Genomic DNA, 22547 nt, shown 5'->3' with positions numbered 1-22547 from the left:
CCTTCTATTAGTTCCTGGGTTCCTCCACTGTTAAAAGTCATCATTCCCTGCAGCTAGTTTTTACTTATTCCTTGCCAGGAGTGTTTATGTTCTTAATATTGTAACTCGTTATTAGAAATGGAGTCTTGATAAGTACTAACTTAATGCTTTTTTTTTGCTTAGAAAGGTGAACAACCCAAATGAAGCATCTAAATTCAGCCATATCCCTCTTGTGTTGGCATCGGTGTTGAAAATCTCAATAAACCCATTCTCTTCTTGTTTTTCGTCCCTAGTTATCAGGAAGCACTTATCATGCCAGTAAAACAGAGAAGAGTTAAAATCTGATAGAATTCCTCTTCTATTTTTCCCTTTTCTTGCCTTAGATGTGGGCTGGTTGAAGGAGACAGAAATAAAGAAAGAACTCCGGGTTTTCCAGCAGGCGCTAATACTTTTTTTTAAAGCAGCTAGGGAAAAACATCACCCCACCCTGTGATCTGTGGATCACTGAGCCAGGTCCCGCTTGGGCACCAATGGGAGTCGGTGGGCGAAGGAAGGGTTTTCTTTTCATCTCCCCACAGGCCTGCAGGCGGGATGAGACTGGGCTGCGGGTCCCAGGTGCGGGGGAGGAGACGCCCGCCCGCCCCACCCGGAGAGGAGGCGGCTGCAGCACGGGAGCCGCCCCTCCCGCCTCCGAGAACAAACGGGACATTCAGCAGTGGCCAGTGGCTGCCAGCAACTCCTTGGGGAAAGGAATCGTCGAGTCAGGCTGCACCGTAATCGCCTTTAAAAGCTCCCGGACCCCTCCAGCCGCGCATACCTGGGCTGCCCCGCGGCCGCGCGCGTGTGTGTCTCCAGTGAGCGCCGGGTGTGAGCCAGGGGCGCAGCCGGCGTGCGCTGCACAGGGCGGGCGGCCCGGAGTGTCTCCACCGGCCATGAGCGGCGCGGGCACCTGGGCTGTGCTCGGCCTGCTGCTGGCGGCCCAGCAGTCGGGGCAGCAGCCCCGGGAGAGGTAACGCGCCCCGCCCTCTCCCTCTTTCCTCCCTCACTCTGCCCCTGCAGCCTCGGGGGCAGCTTTACTCAGTCCGCTCCGGGCGCCCAGGGACCCAGCCTTGGGCTGTCCCCAGGCCCGGGTCCGGGCGTGGGGCTCTGGCTGCGCCCATCCCTGGCCGCCGCTGGCCGCTCGGCTGGCCCGGCCACCACGTGGCGAGGGCGTCATCTGACCAGCGTCTTCCCTCCCGCAAGGAAGCCTTAGGACCCAAATCTGTGGATTTAGGCTTCTGTTTTTTCCTGGGGCGAAAGACTTAATTAAGCCTAGGGGGAAACTTGAGTTGCGTGGTGCCCTATTGCCCTGCGAGCCTCTCCCGCTCCCTGAAACTTAACCTCTGAGCTTCCAGGCGACTCCAGCACCAGGGCCGAGGGACTCACTCATGGCCAACTTTGGCACCTCCTCCATCAACCTACCTTTTCAATCGGAGGGTCTGCCAATGCCCAACGATTTTCAGAAAAGGGGATGAGAAACTTTTTTATATTAACCAGTTGCTTGTCTATTTCTAAACCATGCACATCACTCGGCCTAGTTTTCATCTTCTTTCTCTCACTGCCCCTAGTTAAATTTTCCATTTACCATTTTCCTATAACATTTTACCACTGCGTAGAGGACTTGGTTTCATGTGGATGGATGGGTGGATGGATTGATGGTTGGATGGAAGGATGATAGAACTATCGAGCTTGTGTTATTATGATGGAGACAGGTGGCAGCTGGACGGAATGTTTTATCGGGCTATACTCTGAGAGCTAGCAAATCCCTTATATGGTGCAGGCATTTATTAATCCATATTAACTTCATCCATATTACTAGACTGTATCTTCTGAAGTTGACATATTTCAAATTGTTTCCCTTTTATTTCACAGACCTGTTTTCACATGTGGTGGTGTTCTTACTGGAGAGTCTGGATTTATTGGCAGCGAAGGTTTTCCTGGAGTGTACCCTCCAAATAGCAAATGCACTTGGAAAATCACAGTAAGCATATTTTAAAAGGGTATTCTCCTCGAGTGGGTATTATTAACAATGGAAGACTGCTGCTTTTTTTCTCGGAGATCAAGATTTGGGTTAGGGGCAAATCCCTGATAGTGAAATGTTGGATTTATCTCAGCTATTTTGGAGATTTTTATTAATAGAACTAGTGGTGTCTTGCATTAGCAATTGGAAAGGGTGCAAGATAAAGCTGGAAGGAATAAATGCTTAAAGCAGATGTGTTTCTGAAAACCCAGCCTGACTCAACTGAATTTCATGGATTAAAATGTAAGGGTATTTTGTCAAATGTCTGTGGTAATGATTGTTAGAAATTATTTTGTTGCCTGGGCCTTGCATAAATGTCTCCCAGTGGGGAATAGAAGATCAAAGATAGTGCTCTCCCCTGACTACTTTACACCATCACAGAAAAAAGGGGGGTGGGGGCAGAAAATGGAAAAAAAAATCCCAGTTAATGTTCCTGACTTGAAACCACCACTGAAGACAACCTAAGAATGATTTCACTTATATGTGGAACCCAAAGAACAATATAAACAAACAAACAAAACAGAAACAGACTCATGGATACAGAAAACAGACTGATGATTGCCAGAGGGGAAGGGTATTGGGGGATTGGGTGAAAATGTGAAGATTTAAGAAGTACAAATTGGTAGTTACAGAAGTCATGGACTATAAAGTACAGCATAGGGAATATAGTCAATAATATTGTCCTATGTACGGTGCCAGGGGGTCTGGAAATATTAGGGAACACTTTGTAAAGTATATGATTGTCTAACCTTTATGCTGTACATCTGAAACTAACACAAAATAATATTTAATATAAAATAAATAAATTAACAAAAAAGTGAGAATAATAATAACCTGGGGGATTAAATACCAAACGAAGGCTAATAAAACGTCCATGCTGGCTAGTAATGGCATCGATTATGCTGAGTCAAGATAAGACGTCAGATTTAGAGCCATCCAGCTTTTATAAAGTGTCTGGATTTAGAATCAGCTACTCTGAGTCATCTTTCCAGTCAGCATAGTAGTGACTATTTTCTTCTTCATTCTTTGGTTGTTGGGAAGTTGTTTGGTAATTTAACACATTGGTTCACTGAGACCTTCATTCATTCAGATTGTGCCACTCACAGATTACGATTTTTAAAAGTAGCTACCTCTTATTGAGCACTTAGTGTGTGCCAGGCACTGTGCCAAGTAATTAACAAGAATAATCTCACTGGATGCTGCTAATCACTCTTAAGAAAGTAACATTATTATCCTCATTTTATAGATAGGGAAACTGAGGCTAGAACATGATATAAAATGACTTGATCAAATAGTTGGTAAGTCCAACTTTATGTAAAGTGAAACCTGTTTTGCATTGAGGCATTCCCACCAGGAGGGTCATTTGATAGCCATAAATAAGCCATGGTTCTTAGATGCATTGGTGTCCTCCTATCAAATACCAACTGTCTGATGAACTGGAACAGATTTCATTATGTTATTGTAGCACATGGGGCCAGAAGAGCTTAAATCATAGAAAATAGCTTTGAACTATTGATATTAACATAAATGTGAAATAAAGCTCTGAAACAAACATAAAAATAACTTGGTTTTTAAATAATAGTTGTGTTCCAATTGGAATTAAATGTCTGTAAGGTAAAAATGATCCAATAAATTTAATGACTGAGAGACATCATGGACCTAAAATGGAAGAATTCACAGCTGGCCATTCATTTGGGGTATTAGCGGACATAGTTGGTGTGACTTTGATTGTGGGTTGGGGGAATGTGGTGAAGGTTTTCCTTGGTAAAGAAGTGGTGTGCCTCAGGAGAGGCCTGCCACCTCATTCTTTTATGTGGGGGCAGAGGAAGTGTAATGGATATTCCATTTGGATGCCATGTAAGGCATGTAGTCTTAGCAATCAGACATCATCAGACATCCCTAGACTCAAATTCTCATTCTATCACTCATCATTTGTGTGACCAGGATTTATCTCCTCTAAATCTCAAGACTGTTGTGAAAATAAAATGAGATAGTACATGTAAAGCCCTTTGTCTCAGTGCCTGGGATAAAATAAGTACTCAATAAATGTTAGTCATCACTATTTGAGTTTTTATTATCCTCATTATTGCTGGTATTAAGTTGTCCTATCTTCTGCCCCAGTATAACAGATCACTACCATCCCCTCGCCACATTGGCCAAGCTGGGCTTGGCATCAGCACAAAGCAATGCAGACTTTTAGGGAGCAATCTACATTGTCATCCATATCTAGGAAGACCTTATATCTGTGATTGGGTTCTCCTGTAATCTTACTGGATCAATTCTGTGTGGATTAGAGCTAAGTAGGCTTCCAGTAACAGAGACCTAAAATAACAATGGCTCAAGCAGATTTTGGTTCTTTCTCACATAAAGGAATCTGGAGGTAGGCAACCAGGAGTGGCGTGGCAGATTCTCAATCATTAGGCATGCTGTATCTTTCTCTCTTTCTGTTCTGCATGCCACTGCATTGTCCAAGATAACTGCTCAGCTTCCAGCCTTGATGTTCATGTTCCAGCCAACTAAAAGGAAGAGAAGAAGGGCATATATCTTCCTTCTAAAGGCATTGTGCATAATTACATGCAACTTGCTGCGCATATATAATTGGCTGGCTTTTAGTTACATGGTCACGTCTAGTAGCAAGGGAGCTGAGAAACTCGTCTTTTGTTGCTGTGGGAAGAAAAGAAAACAGCAGGTGACAGCAGTCTCTACAAGCGTATGTATTTGGGGTGTGAAATCGAGAAACAATATGCCAGCCGTTTGGGGGGGAAAGAAAAGTCTTTAGAAAGCATAGTTAATGCAGAAGAAATGATTGCACAATTTGCTTTTCTGGTTAAAGGCTTTATAGTTTTAACTCTTAGCCAGTTGAGTTTATTCTCTTTCAGGGGTTTGCCTCTTTTATGTTTGCATTTGAGTAGCTACCAAGAACTTCCAGAGAAGCCCAGCACTCTTCTCTCTGTTTTAATGATAGCCTCAGCAGAATGTTCACAAAAGCCCTGGGTGCTCTCAAGGTTTCAATGTAACAATATCTTTATTTCTTTGTATTTCACAGGGAATAGCACTAATTTGTTTGTAAGAATCTTCAGGGTCCTCTGGTTTGTCAGAGTAGCAGAAGGGAGCTCTTAGCTCCTGTAGATCTTAGGGGAGATGAAAGGAGGAGAACTGTGGTAGAGCTAAAGTTGGTAGCCCTGAGATCTTTCATTCATTCAACAAATGTGTGTTGTGTGCTGGGTACTGTTGGGGTTATGGCAGTGAACAAGGCCTCCTGGCTCCTTGCCATCATGCAGCTAGTTTGGGGAGACAGGCAATTGATGTTTAAAAAACAAATTAAACAAGAAAATCAAGTATTGATAAATCCATTACAAAAATAGAATAGATGTTACTTCACTGCCATTAGGACAGCTACTATGAAAAACACACACGACACTACAGAAAATAATAAGTGTTGGCAAAGATGTGGAGAAATTAGAATCCGTGTGCAATTGTAAAATGGTACAACTGTGGAAACAGTATGGCAATTTCTCTAGAAATTAAACATAGAACTGCCATATTATTTAATAATTCCACTTCTGGGTATATTCCCACAGGAAGGGAAAGCAGGGCCTGGAACAGTTTATTTTATGTCCATGTTCATAACACCATTATTCACAATAGGTAAAAGGTGGAAGCAATCCAAGTATTTGTCCACAGATGAATGGATAAGCAAAATATGGTACAGACATACAAAAAACATTATTCAGCCTTAAAAGTAAGGAAATTCTGACACATGCTATAACATGGGTGAAGACATTATGCTAAGTGAAATAAGCTGGTCACAAAACAATAAATATTGCAGGATTCCACTTGAATGGAGCACCTAGAGTAGTCAGTCATAGAGACAGAAAGTAGAAGGATGGTTGCCAGGGGTTGAGGGAGGGAGAATGGGAGTTAGTATTTGATGGGGACAGAGTGTCAGTTTAGGAAGATGAAACAGTTCTGGAAAAGGATGTTGGTGATGGTTGTACAGTACACTTAAAAATGGTTAAAATGGTAAGTTTTATGTTATTGAGCGTCAACCCGTAAACCAGAAGGTCACGGTTTGATTCCTGTTGAGGGCACATGCCTGGGTTTCTTGCTCAATCCCCAGTAGGGGGCCTGCAGGAGGCAGCCAACCAGTGGTTCTCTATCATCATTAATGTTTCTATCTTTCTCTCCCTCTCCCTCTCTCTGAACACAATAGAAACATATCTATACTAATAAAAGGGTAATATGCTAATTAGACCGGGTCAACCGGCCATATTCTGGACGTCCGACTTCTTTCCGGACAAAGCTATGGTGGTGGGGGCTGAGGCAGAGGCAGTTAGGGGTGAGATCAGGCTGGCAGGGGAGAGCAGTTAGGGGCGAGATCAGGCTGGCTGGAGGTTAGGGGTGAGATCAGGCTGGCAGGGGGTTAGAGGCAATCAGGCTGGCAGGGGAGGGCAGTTGGGGGTGATCAGGCCAGCAGGGGAGGGCAGTTGGAGGTGACCAGGCCAGCAGGGGAGGGCAGTTTGGGGTGACCAGGCCAGCAGGGGAGGGCAGTTGGGGGCAAGATCAGGCCGTCAGTGGAGGGCAGTTGGGGGCATTAGGCAGGCAGGCAGGTGAGTGGTTAGGAGCCAGTGGTCCTGGATTGTGAGAAGGATGTCTGACTGCCGGTTTAGGCCCGATCCCTGTGGAATTGGGCCTAACCGGCAGACGGACATCCCCTGAGGGGTCCCAGATTGGAGAGGGTGCAGGCCGGGCTGAGGGACACCCCCCTCTGTGCACAAATTTTGTGCACGGGGCCTCTAGTTTTAAAAATAAAAGAAAATAAAACAAAAGTGATGGGATATTGTGTAATTCCATTTACATGAAATGTTCAGAAAAGAAAAACCTGTAGAAATGGAAAAGTATGTTAGTGGCTGCATAGAGCAGGGGATAGTTATGGGGATTAACAGTAAATGGCCAGGAGGGATTGTATTGAGAAGATGGAAATGTTTTAAAATCGACTTATAGTGATGGTTGTACAATGTAACATACTAAAATCATGGAATCGTGCACTTGAAATGGGTGAGTTTTATAATTTGTAAAATATACCTCAAGAAAGTTGCAGAAACTATGTGGTGGGATAGATAGTGGCATTAGTGCTGGTTTAGATGGGATTGTCTGGGAAGGCCACTCTGAGGAGGTGACGTTTCAGGGGAGGCCCAAGTGGTGAGGAGAGAGCCACGTGAAAGTCTGGGAGGACCATGTACGGCAGAGAGACCAGCGAGTGCAAGGGTCCCAAGGTGCGAAGCTTGATTTGTCTAAAGAGCAGCCAGGTGAGTGTGGCTGGAACAGAATGAGCAAGGGGGACAATGGGAGAAGAATTTTAAAAGGTGAGCAGAGCCCTGCAGGCCATGGTGAGGAGGAGTCTGAATTGAATTTCATTTTGAGCAGGAATCCACTGGAGAATCTTAAGCAGCAGAATGAGATTACAATGTAGTCCCCCCTTATCTGAGGGAGATATGTTCCAAGATTTCCAGTGGATGTCTGAAACTGAGGATAGTACTGAACTTTACATATACTATCTTTTCTCCTATACATACATACCTATGATAAAGTTTAATTTATAAATTAAGCACAGTAAGGGATTAACAAAAATAAGTAAAAATAGGACAATTATAAAATGTATTGTAATAAAAGTTATGTGAATATGGCCTCTCTAAAATATCTTATTGCACTGTGTGTACAGTGTGGTTATGCTGGACAAAGGGATGACTCATGTCCTGGGTGGATAGAGTATGATTTCATCATGTTATTCAGAAAGGCAAGCAATTTAAAACTTATGAATTGCTTATTTCTAGAATTTTCCATTTAATATTTTTGGACCACAGTTGACTGAGGGTAACAGAAGCCATGGAAAACAAAACCATGGAGGTCGGGGGCAAGGGGAGGGACTCTGTGTCTGATTTTAAAAGGTTGCCTTGGCAGTTCCGAAGGCAGCTGCTGGCACCAGCCAAGAGGCCCAATGCAACATCTGGCTAATCACTCAGCGGCTGCTCTAGACAGGGCTGTGCTCCAGTTTGTCCTCATCCAAGGCAGTCAATTAAAGGCATTCCCAAAGCTGGTAGATCCAATTTATTTACTTTCCTGTTCCTGTAATCAGTAAACCAAGAATAGAGTGCCCACTGGGCAATTCAATATCACTTTTAGTAAAACACCACAGAGATCCTTCAGGATGAAGGTCTCAGCGGAACCCTCAAACTCCAATTCCTGTAGCTAGAAAGAAATATCCTGCCTCTCACCATTCACCTACCTCCCATTTGATTCTTCCAGAGTGGAGGTGTGTCTCACCAAATCCCATATAATAAAAGCCTAATATGCAAATTGTTCCCTCGACTGGGAGTTTGACCGGGAGTTCAAACGCTTGCTATGATGTGCACTGACCACCAGGGGGCAGCACGTATGGGCCCCAATGAGAATGGAACCACGGCAGGATGGTGGAGCAGATGAGCGGGCAGCGCCAGGCCAAGGTGCGAGCAAGGTGACCAGCAGTGGCGGTGGGAACAGGGCTGCTGCCCAGCTCCCAGGCACTAAGGGAGCCAGGCGGGGGCCTGATGAATCAGGCGGAAAAGGGCATGCGGGGGCCTGGGGACCCAGGTGCTGCCCAGGACCCAGAGGTCAGCTGGGACCTGCCCTTCCACACCAGACGCTTGCACTTCGATCAACAGCCAGGCCTAGGGACCTCACCCGTGGACGAATTTCGTGCACTGGGCCTCTAGTTGTTCTTATAAAACTCTATCTTACCTGGGTGGATTGGGGAAAGTCAGATTTTAGCATCTGTATGCATCAAGAAAGATGTGAATGCTAGTTGTCACACTCAAACTTTCTAGCCAATTGTGTTGAACTTTCTGGTATGAAAGTATAACATATAGATTAGAAATTTAGATGTGCCCTTAACATATAGTACTTTAAAATTTTATAGTGATTACGTAGACTGCTTTATTGTTTTATATCTACTGACATTAGCTATTTAAATTTAAATTAATTAAAGTTAAAGTAAAAATTAAAAATCCAGTTCCTCAGTCACACTAGCCATATTTCAAGTGCTCAGTAACTGCATGTGGATAGTGGCTACCATAATAATATATGATGTGAATATTTGGACAGTGCTCTTCTAGATCATTTTTGCGGTTAATTTCTACTCATGTAAAGATATGTCGAGGATGAAGACGCTCCATGCTGCTCAGTTGTAATTCTGCTTTGCAAAAAGGGAAGCTGATACTTCTACATAGTTGTTGGAAGCTGTGACTGGAATCAAGCCTCTTGACTTAGCTTTATTTTTCTGGCCACCAACTCTTGGTGACCTCATGTAGTCTTAGGTTTTACTCATTAATCTTGCTGAGTATGTTCTAAAAAAATCAGAGATTAAATCAGATAATTTGAGGGTTAAGAAATCATTAAATGTTTTGTAATCTATCATGGGGTTGAGGGTTTCTTAGTTTCCTGTTGATTTTCAGACTGTAACCGAAGGGCATCTGCGTAAAATACCTAGTCTACCAATGTGGGCAGGAGTTAAGTATGACTTAACAGCTAAGGTATGTAAAATACTTTAAAAAATAGCATCTGGTCTTCTTCTAAGAAGCTTGCAAGGGCAGTAGGGTTGAGTTGAAGCAAAAGTCATCCCAATTGATTTAAGATGAGACCCAATAACTTAACCTGTTCCCAGCCCTGTAACAAGAAATGAAACTCCCAAGTATTGGCTTACAAACATCTGGACCCCTCTATTACAATGGTCTCCTGCAGGACACACATGTCCTAAGGGGCAGACTATGTGCACTCTGTGCAGGAGACAGTAAGAGAATGCTGAGATCCCTACAGGTAGTCAGGGAGATTGGAGCATTGTCAACATGAAGACAGCCAGTGTGATGTAGTTAACTGCTCCATTTACAGAGCCCACCAGGCACTGTGTTAGGTGCTGGAGATCATACCAGTAGATGAACACAAAGGCGATGTGAGCATGGGGGACTGCCTGTGATGATGTGTTGGTGGGAAGTGAGATCAAGCCTAGCAGGCTTTCCTTCTTGGCTCCATAGCACGAAGATCACCATTTCATATGAGAGATCAAGGAAATTGCCACAGTCATGTGGTTATTCAGTGGAAAAACTGAAGTTCACCTTGCCACCTCAAAACTCAAAAATTTTCAAAGGTTACCCATTTAACTGAATCAAGTTAAAACTCCTTTGCTGTGAGTTTTAATATCCTTTGCAATATGGCCTCATCCAACCTACTTGACCTCATTGCTTATTGTTTTCCTGCATGGGCACTTAGCTCCGCATTGTGCTTAGTACAAGTGCTGAGTACATAGTAAACATTCAGTAAATGCACACTTATTGATGGATTTTTAAGGTTAAAAACAAGGTATTCCCATAGACTATGAATAAGATAAAAAATTTGAAGCTGTTATGCCAATATATGACAATTGGGAAAAACTGAACTTTGACTAAATATTTGATATCAAGAGATTATAGTTAATATTTCTGGGGGTAATTATAGTATTGTGTTTATATTTTTTAAAATCCTTGTGTTTTGGACTTTGCTCCTGTGTTTAATCTTCTTTCAGCTCCAGCAGGTTTTCAGGGGAAAGTGCTCTCCCAGAGCCAGAGGGGAGCTGACTTATATAGACAGAAGTCCTTGCCCCTGGCTTTGATTGGTCTGTTGTTATGAAAATGAGGACTCAAATCCTCAGTTTGGTCCTAAAGCACTGTCCTGATTGATCAGAATGGAGCTGCTCTGATTGGTCGTGAAGAACCTGATGGGGATATAGCTGCACAGCTTTGATTGGATGAATAAACCCTTAGTCCTATTGGTTGAAATAGGATTCCAGGAACTCCTTTGCAGTCAGGCAGTTCAGTTCAGGCTTCTCACGGAAGTGCACTTTGTATGAGAGGTCTCTGCGTAGAAATGGCTGCTAGGCTCTGTTTTTTTTGTTTTCGTTTGAGTCCAGTTAGCCACTAAGAGCCCTTTTTAGTAGGTACAATATCTTCTTTCTCAGGGTCCACACTTCAAATATGTTGTATCATTTTATTTTGTTTGCATTCAATTCTGTGAGGTCTGTAGGATACATATTAGTATGCCCATTTCACAAGTGGGGGAACTGAAGTCTAAAGAACTTGTATCTTGCTTACTATTGTTATGTTTGCAGATGGTATGAAAAGACTAGCACAAAATTTCTGGCTAGGTGATCCAAATGCACTATTATACACTTATTTAGCAAAAAAATAAACATTCACTCAATGCTTACTGAGTACCTACTATGTACTAAGCATTGGGTTGGGCCCAAGGAGTAAAGAAGATAAGGTATAGTTTCTGTCCTCGGGGAGTTTATAATCTGGAAAGGAGTAGACAAGAGAATCAGTAATAGTTACGTGTGTAAATAAATATCATACTCACTATAAATAGTTTTAAATATTGATAGTTTAAAATAAAGGCTTATTTATATTTATTTAAATCATTAAAGGTCTTAGATTGCTTAAGATGAAAATATTTATTGCCTCATGCAAATAGTAAAAGATGTTATGACCCACTTTATATCTGTTCTACTCTAAGACTTGAGAAATTGTTCCTATGCCCTTTGCTTGGTTTCACAGAGCTATTTACAATACATTCCTTGATATTTTCAAATGTGCCTAATAAACAATTATATACCACTAGAGGCCCGTTGCAGGAAGATTCCTGCAAGAATAGGGCTTCCTCGGGCCTATTCCTGCAAGAATAGGGCTTCCTGATGCCTCGGCTCCCTCCCTTCCCCATCGCCTCGGCTCCCTCCCATGGCCTCTGCTTCGCCTCCCTCCTGTGTCTGCTGCCTCGCTCCCTCCCTTCTCTGCCACTTCACTCCCTCCCGTGTCCGCTGCCTCACTCTGCTCCCGTCTCTGCTACCTCCGATCCGTTCCCTTCTCCGCCTCTTGGCTCCCTTCTGCAGTGCTTGGCTTCCTTCTACACTGTCTTGTCTTTGCTGGGCGCCTGTGTATGCAAATTAACCGCCATCTTTGTTGGGTTAATTTGCATACTCTTCTGATTGGCTGGTGGATGTATCGAAGGTATGGTCAATTAGCATCTTTGTCTTTTATTAGTGTAGATTGCCTTGGGAGTAATTTTGTTACTAATGTATGTTAGAGTCATCATACTGAATCCATGTTTCAAAAAGCCTTATTGAATTTAAATGACATTTATATTTATTTTAAAGAAAAAATTGATTAAAAATATGATGGTATTTATGTCTTCTCGATAACCTTCATATGGCTTCATGAGAAGAAATTCATCAGTGGTGGGGTATGGGGTTGTGCAAAAATTGAAACATATAGTAATGTTCTAGTAAGATCAGTGGAAGATACTAGTATATAATTTGAGACAACAAATAGTGAATTTAGACAAGAACTCAATATTTAAGTCAAGTATACCTAAGGGTATAGCAAGGTATTCTAAAATTACTGTAACTGTTATTTGCCTCGAATAACCACAGCAGAAGAGATAGGTGAATGGAATCTTGGCCTTAAACATATATTTCCTGGCTTTAAACTACATGTAGTATTTAGAATTATATAAATATTTAAATTCTAATCTTAACTATGGGGTTTTTAAAAAATATACGTATACATTGTTGGACTAGGCTCAGTTAGGTCAGCTGTCAGCATAATAATTTAACCCAGTGCTTGAGTTAATATAATTTACATCTGATTCCTTGGTAAAGATTAATATAACAGAGAAAGTCTGCTTAGGTTTGGGGTCAGTGTGAATAGGATAAGAACACTATAGCTGTGGTTTTTGTTTTGTCTTTTAATTAATAGAATATAATTCAGAGACTTTGTGATTCTTATGACACTTAAACTTCCCAGATAGTGGAAGAATTAAAACATTTTCCTTACTGCCTTAAATCCTTCGGGGAAGCAAGGAGAATATAAATCCTAAATAAATAAGCAAGTGGTGACATTTTCCCACTGGGGCCTCAGTCCAATTTTTTCTAAATTTGTTTTAAAGGCTTCTGCTGCTTTTCTTTTGTTGTTGTTCTTTGCTCTTTCACATGAAAAGTAAATATGTTTTTATTTGTTAAAAACCTGATGTTTTATAAATGTGCTTATTTGTACAGCTTGTACTTTTAGTGTGATGCTCAGGTAGATGCCTTAGAAAGAGCTAATGACAGAGAAGAAAATGAGGAAACATGAAAATTAGGTCTTCATTGGGCATTTCTTTTTTCTGAAAGAGGTCTCTTTAATATATTGATGACAAAAAAGTCATTCTCTCCTGAAATATCATTATAATAATGAAGCACAAAGATAACATATTCAAACCCCCTCTATTTATATACATTGGGAAGGCATTTCACAGAGCTCAGAGACCCAGAAAGGCTTTTTCAGAATGTATTATTTAAAAAACTGATTTTTACTTTCACATCCCTTGCCCACCTAAAGAATTCAAGTTATGTGAAATTATGGGCAAATTTGAATTGTTCCATGAATTTTCAGATTCCTTAAAAATTTATCAGGTACTGACAGTAAAAAAAATAAATAAAATGGTCTCATCAGTTGGTTGCTTTAAGCATTTAGAGGACCCTAATTCTAAGATGTATCTTCCTTTTTTTTCACATTGTTCTGCATAGAATTAGAAAATTGTTCCTGTGGATAGTTGCTGTCCCATGTTCCTTGCGTACCAAATTTTTACATGTCGGGATATTAGCCCTTGATCTGATGAAGAATGCAGTCACTATCTTCAATGTACACAGTTGTACCACATAACTTAGCCACTTTATCAACAGTGGCAATATGCTGAAATTTCCTAGGCTAGGAACTTGGGAGAATAGAAGTGTTTTCTTCAGATATAGTATTTTTTAGATAATAGTAGTCAATGTGGCAAGTCTCTGGAAAACCAATATAAACACCTAAAAATAAGTGGAACAGCCAGAGGATCGGGGAGTTGGAGTTAAAGCTTCATAAGCCCTGACACTAAATGTCACTTCTCTTTCACCACCTCACCCCAGGATGCTCCTGAGCACGACATAAAATAAAGTAGTGTTTCCCAAAATATGGAGGGAGGGAGAGAGCAGTGAACCAGCCACAGGCTGTTCCCTGGACCAGCTGACGAGAAGGGCACAGGAAAGTCAGTGGCAATTCTATTGCTGCTTAATGCTCCTAGAAATGAATTGATAGGGCCTGATTGCTAGATACAAACTTTCTAAAAGACCTGGGCCACAGTTGACCTTTGAAGAAATTATAATTCATTAAAACTGTGTTTAAAGTACCTCCAAGAGGTCAGGTGCTGGGCTGGACACAGAGACGGCAATGACTGGCAAACCACCTCTCCGACAGGGCTGGAGGAGGGGAGGAGGTGCTCACTGGTCAGGGAGATGTCCCAGAAATTAGTAACAATGGTACAGGAGACAGGGTTCACGATGGAGGGTTGTACCATTGGCATTACTCAGTGACTAGAACAACAATGGGCACTGGAGACTCATACAGACATTTACTAAGAATGCGGTGCAGTTTCCAGAACTTTCTAAAGTCGGTATCATGCTCAGGCCTGCCTTGTAAGGGTGATATGAAGATTGAAGGAGGTAGTAGGTGAAAGGCCCTTGGCATAGTGCTTGGTGCAAGTGATGATTTTTTTTTTACCTCTCTTCCAGGCCTATAATAAGGCATAAAAGTGTGGTGTTTTTTGGATCTTGTCTACAAGCCAACACATTTCAATCTGGATGGTAATCACTTTAGGGCATGGCTAGTTCCCAATAGAAATACCCATTCCTACTCACTGTGTCCCTTCTTTATTTAAAATATGATTTCATAAGACTTTGTCCACAGTGCTTCCAAACACTCCCAGCTTCTCTTTGAGTCCCATCCCCTCAAGCAGCCCCTTCCCACTGTAGTACCAACTGAGTGTGCCCCTAACTTTTGAAATAGATGTGTTTAAAAGCAGAGAAAGGATTGTCAGTTAAAAATTGCAGGTGCTTTTCTGTCTTTAGAGATGGAATTTAATTCATCTGTGTCCTTAATTCATCTTTGGAGCCCCAAATCACCAGCATAGCCCCTGTAGTTATACCAATTAAGTAGTGAATTTATTAATTTATTCCTAATAGAGACACCCCATGGTACAGTGGGTTAGAGTTTATAGTTTCTGGAGCCAGACTGTCTGGGTTCAATTACCAGCTCCACTCATATGGTGGTGAATTTCTAAAGATGACACCCCAATAACTCCACCACCACCTAGTATTCACGCCTTTTTTTCTTTTTCTTTTTCTTTTTTTTTTTTTACACTACCAAATATTGAATCTAGGCTGATTTCTGGGGTTGGCGCATAAGAAATTTTAAAGCTTTTGCCTTTGTCTTTTAAAACATGCACTCTGGGGGAAGCTAGCTGCCACGTAAGGACCACCGTGCTCTGAGGAAGCCCAAGCTAGCCACATAGGGAGACTGTGGAGAGAGACAGAGATGACCAGGAAGCCTCCAGCTGTTCCCCTCTTCCCAGATGAGGGGCCAGACATGTGAGAGGAGAAATCATCTTGGAGGAAGCCTTCAGACTACTTACGCCCAGATGATAAATGATAGTAATTACGTGAGAGAATTCAAGCAAGAACCGATCAGCTGAGACCAGTGAACCCACAGAACCATAAGAAATGAGAGTACATTATTGTTTAAAGCCATTACATCTGGGGATGGTTTGTTATGCAGCAATAGATATCAGAACAGTTACTAGCTGTATGACCTTGAACTTGTTAGTTAACCCCTATGTGGCCCAGTTTCCTCAATTATAAAATGTGGATACTAATATATATTTCAATATAAAAAATGTGAATACTAATACTCCTTACTTCATAGAATCATTTTGGACATTAAATAAATTATTGCTATGCAGTATTAAGAACATTGCCTAGCATATGGTGAATACTCAAAAAATAATAAGTATTACTAATTCATGAAATATTTATTGAATACTGTATTTATTATGTGTCAGGCCCTATTTTAAATTCTAGGAATATAACAGTGAGGGTCCTTACAGTGAGGGTCCTTGCACTAGAAGTGAAGAGAAACAATAAAATAGATCACAAAGAGGTAGGTTGGGAATAAGTACCATGAAGACAATAAAACAAGGTGATGTAATAGAGATTGACACTGTTGATGCCACATTTGAGATGGAACATGGATGATGCAAATATCTCCCCACTAATGGCTGTCGGAGCAGTTGCCCTGCATGCAGATGACTTCATACATGGTGTTAAGCAATCTCCTTAAGGCTTCTTGTCCATTATTTGTAGAGTATGAGATACCTTCTGGTTGTTTATGAATGGAAAGGTCTTGCTGATGGATTAAGGTTAGTACATGTGGAGAGGGTAGTTGATTTGGTTTTCACCCTTGCCTTTATATGTTTGATTTGTTTGGGTTTTGACTTTTAAAAGGTGCTTTGAGGATGTGGAAACAGGAGAAGCTGAAGGGTCTGTTTTTGTGAGTAGTGTTGCGTTGGGTCCCAGGGTGATGCAGAGATGGGAGGAAGCTGTTTTCATCATCCTCACAACTCTCTGCAACCTTGGGAGGGAGAACCTTAGGAGAATCAGGAAGTAGCACCCTTGAACAGGTAGAGGCTTCCTCTTCTTGGGCCCGTCCAATGAACTTGGAGGGCACCCCCATCAGTAGAAACATTTCATTTATTCATTCATCTGTTGATGGACACTGGGTTGCTTTTACCTTTTGGCTGTTTTGAATAATACTGCTATGAATATGGGTGTACAAGTGTCTGTTTGAGTCTCTGCTTTCAATTCCTTTGAGTTTGTAGCTAGGAGTGGAATTGCTGGATCACATGGTAACTCTATGTAAACATGGAGTTTTTGAGGAGCCACCAACCTGTTTTCTAGCAGTAAGAGAGAAAAGGCATGGTGAACCCTCTCCTTGAGGAGCCAGCCTGCGTAGATATTCCTTGGAGATTCTCCACAACAATTAGGATTTTAGGGGGGTTTGGGCACAGGCATCAAGCTGAAAGGACCTTGAGTTATTGTTCTTTAGTGATTACAACTAAGCGTGTGTTGTCTGGGGGTTACATAAGCCAGGTAGCTCCTCCAAGAGATGCACAATATACTTTATATCATTATAGTTGTGAGTTAGAGTTCTGTGTTCTTTTTTAATAATATGTTTTTATTAATTTCAGAGAGAGGAAGGGATAGAAACATCAATGAAGAGAGAGAATCATTGATTGGCTGCCTCCTGCATGTCCCCATTAGGGGGTCGAGCCCAAAATCTGGGCACTGGAATCAAACCATGACCTCCTGGTTCATGGGTCGATGCTCAACCATTGAGCCACACTAGCCAGGGCGTGAATTAGTTTTAATGAATCTGTTTTATTATTCCCCATACATCGTATAGATATAGTTATTTATCTCTATAAATCCTAGCTATGCAGATACAGAGTGGGGCAAAAGTAGGTTTATAGTTGTTCGTATGGAAAAGAATATAATCCTATCTAATAATAGAGAAACATGGTAATTAGCCGTACGACCGCTACCCTTCCCATTGGCTAATTAGCGAGATATGCAAATTAACCACCAGCCAAGATGGCGGCTAATTTGCATACTGCAGGCAGGGTGGGACAGTGCCAACCGCCAGCTCGCCTCCATCCAGGGCTGGCAGCAGAGGTCCCTGCCCTCATCCGGGCCTCCTGCGGGGGACCCGGGGCTGTCGGGTGGGACCACGGTGTTTGGCACCCGCTCCGCCCTCATCTGGCCCTCCTGCGGGGGACCTGGGGTTGGCGGTGAGACCGCAGCAATCGGGTACCTGCCCGGGTATCCCCTGTGCGACAGGACCCGGGGCGGCAGCAGCGATCTGCCGGCCGGCGCATCCCATGTGCGACCCAACTCGGGCGGGCAGGTCGCGGGCATACCCGGCAGCCTCCGTCAGTGCCTCAAGCCCTAGCAGCAGCAGCAGCAGTGGCAGTGGCAATAGCGGTGGCGGCAGTGCCCGCAACCTGCCCGCCCAGGTGTGAGCAGCCCCAAGCGGGCAGTGCTTTCCATCAGCCACTGGCTGGCGCACACGCATGCAGGTGAAGTCACCAGCACCTGCTTTCCCACAGGCCTGAGGGGCTCAGGCCTGTGGGAAAGCAGGCGCCCTGAGCTGGTGATCCCAAAGGCTTGATAGCCAGGCAGTGGAGGCCGTGTTGGGACTGGGGAGTGGTGAGTGGGCAGAACATGGCCCTGATTGGGCCAGTCGCTATGACGCCCGCTGTAGCCAGTGCACTGCCTGATCAGGGGGTGGGGCCAGCAGCCAACCTCGCAGCCCCTCCCCCCTGCAGGCCTTCCCCTGATCAGACTCTCCCATCCACATCAAGAGCAGGGCGCTCAGAGCCTGGACCCTTCCTGGCAGTCCCGAATCCCTGGGGTTAAGAATTCTGATGGCCCTGCCCAGAGAGTAGAGGTGTCTGAGGGGCAGGGACAGGGACCACAGGCCTCCAGGGAGCACTGCAGAGTTGGCAATGAGAGGAGAGGGCCTGTGAAGGGGGAGAAGGTGAAGCCAGTGGACATCAGCCCAGAATCCAGCCCTTCCCCTCCAGAGGCAGCAGGACCTAAACCCCAAACCCCAGCCAAAATTGGAAGAGCCTGAGGGAGCTTCAGGAAACTCTACGCAAAGCTGCACATTGAGAATGAGAGATTTTGTGAGGCCCTGACCCAGACCACGCTGCGGCTGGAGCAGCTCAAGGTGGAGCTGGAGCGCGCCATGCAGAGGCAAGAGCACTTTGCAGAGAGGCCGGCCATCCTGGAGCTGGCGAGATTTGAGTGCAGGACCCTGGAGTGCAAGGCCACTGAACTGGAAGAGGAGCTGAAGGGCCTGTCCAATCTCTGAGCTGACAACCAGTGCCTCAAGGATGAGAATGTGGCCCTGATCTGCGTCATCAGCAAACTGTCCAAGTGACCCCGGAGGACTTGCTCCTGCACCCGCATTTATACAGCTGCTTTTGCCACATGCACCCCTTCCCTGTGTGAACATGAGTGATAGGGCTGTCGAGGAGTCTCTGAGAAGCCATAACCTTCCTTGAGATCTCCAGGTTAGGAGGGGAGGACAGAGCCCCCAGGAGCCAAGGGGGCCATCTGAGGCCAGGTAGGGGGACCAAGGCTGCAGGCAGGACCAGAAAGGAACTGGGGATCAGGAAGTGCCAAGACCAGTAGCCAGGACCAGAGTGGTCACCCAGAGGTCCCCTCTCACGTGTGCTGCCACCAGTCACCCCTCCAGGCCCTGAGCAGGGATCCTAGAATGTGCCAAGCATCCCGCCGGCCTGGGCCAGGTGAGCCTGTATATAGGGTCCGTGTGCAGTAGGGAGAGATGTCTTCTATTTTTTGCTGCCCCCTCCCCATCGCTGTCCTGGGCAGGGGGAGAAGGTCTTTTTCAGACATAGCATAGGCACCACAAGTTAAAGTTGTGGAGTTGCCAAAAAAAAAAAAAAAAAAGAGCAGGCCGGCTGGCCAAATACCCCCTCTCTTCCCACTCCCCCCCCCCACCAGCCCCATCCTTGACCAACCTGCCCCACCACAATAGGCCCACAGCCCCTCCCCGTGGCTGTCTGCCCCTGATTGCACCCCCCCACCCCAAGAGGGGGCAGGGCTGGGCGGCCAATGTCCTGCAGCCCCTCCCCAGGCTGGCCCCACCCTTGATCCCCCCACCCCAATAGGGGGCAGGGCTAGCCAGCCAATCTCCTGCAGCCTCTCCACTTGCCCAGCCCCACCCCAGATTGCCCCCCCCCCCCCACCGCAATCAGGGGCAGGGCTGGCTGGCCAACCATCCATGGCTCTTCCCCCAGGCCACTGGCCCTGATCGCCACCACCCAACCCATTTGGGGGGGTGGTTGCCCAGCCCACCAACCACAGCCCCTCCCCATGGCCAGCCCCATCCCCAATCGGCCCCCAACCCCAATCAGGCTGGCGAGGGGGGGGCAGTTGGGAGCAATCAGGCCGGTGGCAAGGGGTAGTTGGGGGCAAACAGGCTGGCAGGGGAGGCAGTTGGGGGCGATCAGGCCAGCAGTTGGGGGTGATCAGGCTGGCAAACAGAGTGGTTAGGGGCAATCAGGCAGGCAGGCAGGCAGGTGAGTGGTTAAGAGCCAGCGGTCCTGAGTTGCAAGAGGGATGGCCGACTGCTGGTAAAGGATTGGGCCTAAACGGGCAGTCTGACATCCCCCAAGGAGTCCCAGATTGGAGAGGGTGCAGGCCAGGCTGAGGGGCCCCCTCCCCCCCAGTGCACAAATTTCGTGCACCGGGCTTCTAGTCCTATCTAATAATAGAGAAACATGGTAATTAGCCGTACCTCTGCTACCCTTCCCATTGGCTAATCAGGACGATATGCAAATTAACTGCCAACCAAGATGGTGGCCGGCAGCCAGGCAGCTTGAAGCGAACAGGAGGCTTGCTTGCTTCAGGGCCGGAGGAAGCCAACGTTCCCCGCCTGCAGCTGCCGGCCTCTGAGCTTGCAGTTTGAAACATTGTTACAAATATAGAAGCTAAACAAAAGCCCAGTAACCTGCTTTCAGCAGCCAAGGCCTCAAAGCTGGAGCCAAGCCTCAGAGCTAAAGCTGGCCCAAAATAAAAAAAAAAGAAAAAAAGGACAGGTTGGGAGCTTCAGTCACCCGCCAGCCTGAAAACGGCCCTCAGCCCCTCATCCAGGCTGGCCAGGCATCCCAGTGGGGACCCCCACCCTGAAGGGGGTGTGACCAGATGCAAACAGCCATCATCCCCTCATCCAGGCTGGCCAGGCACCCCAGTGGGGACCCCCACCCTGATCCAGGACACCCTTCAGGGCAAACCAGCCGGCCCCCACCCGTGCACCAGGCCTCTATCCTATATAGTAAAAGGGTAATATGCCTCCCAGCATCGGGATCAGTGGAGCCGCGAGGCCTCCCGGCACCGGGATCAGCGTGACAGGGGGCAGCGACCAAACCCCCTGATCGCCCTGGGGCTCTGTGTGTGACAGGGGGCGGGGCCACACCTCCCTATCCGCCCTGCTCTGTTCGTGACAGGAGAAGGCGCCCCAACCCCCTGATCAGCCCTGCTCTGTGCCTGATATGGGGGAGCTCCCCAATCCCCTGATCGCCCTGCAGCTCTGTGTGTGACAGGGTGCGGCGCCCCAACCCCCCCCCCATGGGCCCTGCTCTGTGTGTGACGGGGTAGAGCCGCAACCTCCCCATCGACCCTGCCTTGAGTGTGACAGGGGGCGGTACCCCAACCCCCCAATCAGCTCTACCCTGAGCGTGACTAGGGGTGGCATTGCAACCTCCCGATCCGCCCTGCTCTGTGCATGACAGGGGACGGCGCCCCAACTCCCCAATCGGCCCTGCTCTGAGCCCGACCAGGGGCTGCACCTATGGATTGGGCCTGCCCTCTGCCACCTGGGAGCAGGCCTAAGCCAGCAGGTCGTTATCTCCTGAGGGGTCCCAGACTGCGAGAGGGCACAGGCCGGGCTGAGGGACCCCCCCTCCCCCCCGAGTGCACAAATTTTTGTGCACTGGGCCTCTAGTCCTATCTAATTAATAAAAGAGAAACATGCAAATTGACCATAACCCTGACACCCTTCCCATTGGCTAATCACCATATCCTTATGCAAATTAACTGCCAAGCAAGATGGTGGCAGGCAGCCAGGCACTGAAGCGAACAGGAGGCTTGCTTGCTCCAGTGATGGAGGAAGCCAAGGTTCCCCGCCTGCCGCTGCAGGCCTCTGAGCTTGCACTCTAAGAAACTATGTTGCAATTATAGAAGCTAAACAAAACCCCAGAAATCTGCTTTCAGTCAGCCGCGATCTCAGAGCTGGAGTCACAACAAGGTTTCAAATACAGAAGGTAAACAAAGCCCTGAAACCTGCTTTCAGCAGCCGAGGTCTGAGCTAAAGCCGGCTCTCAGCTCCAGTCTCAGCCATAGAAGGTAAATAAATCCCAGAATAAAAAAAAAGAAAAAAAGGAGAGGTTAGGAGGAGCTTCAGTCACTCGCCAGCCTGAAAACAGCCCTCAGCCCCTCACCCAGACTGGCCAGGCACCCCAGTGGGGACCCCCACCCTGAAGGGGGTGTGACCAGCTGCAAACAGCCATCATCCCCTCACCCAGGCTGGCCAGGCACCCAAGCGGGACCCCCACCCTGATCCAGGACACCCTTCAGGGCAAACCAGCCGGCCCCCACCCATGCACCTGGCCTCTATCCTATATAGTAAAAGAGTAATATGCCTCCCAGCACTGGGGTCAGCAGAGCAGCGAGGCCTCCCAGCACCGAGATCAGCGAAGCAGCGAGGCCTCACTGCCCCTGTGTCAAGCAGAGCCGCGAGGCCTACCAGCACCTGGATCAGCTGAGCAGTGAGGCCTCACTGCCCCTGTGTCAAGCAGAGCCGCGAGCCTCCCAGCACCGGGATTAGCGGAGCAGCAAGGCCTCCTAGCACTGGGATCAACGGAGCCAGGAGGCCTCCTAGCACTGGATCAGTGTAGCCATGAGGCTCTGCCCCTGAGCAGCGTGACAGGGGCAGCGCCCAAACCCCTGATCACC

At 46.1% G+C, this 22547-nt stretch overlaps 1 protein-coding gene across 2 annotated transcripts in view; it reads left to right on the top strand.

The window, feature by feature from the left end:
* Window positions 1–677: 677 nt before the first annotated feature.
* PCOLCE2 (procollagen C-endopeptidase enhancer 2) overlaps window positions 678–22547 on the top strand; it is a 125431-nt gene continuing 103561 nt past the window's right edge. For both annotated transcript variants that reach the window (XM_006085773.3, XM_006085772.3), the window contains exons 1-2: window positions 678–988; window positions 1891–1999. In XM_006085773.3, coding sequence (XP_006085835.1) covers window positions 912–988; window positions 1891–1999 — 186 coding nt within the window. In that variant the 5' untranslated portion in view covers window positions 678–911. The remainder of the gene's footprint in view (window positions 989–1890; window positions 2000–22547) is intronic.

This window comes from Myotis lucifugus, unplaced genomic scaffold, assembly GCF_000147115.1.
Source record: "Myotis lucifugus unplaced genomic scaffold, Myoluc2.0 scaffold_21, whole genome shotgun sequence".
Classification (NCBI taxonomy): Eukaryota; Metazoa; Chordata; class Mammalia; order Chiroptera; family Vespertilionidae; genus Myotis; species Myotis lucifugus.
This window is presented reverse-complemented; position numbering and strand designations above follow the sequence as displayed.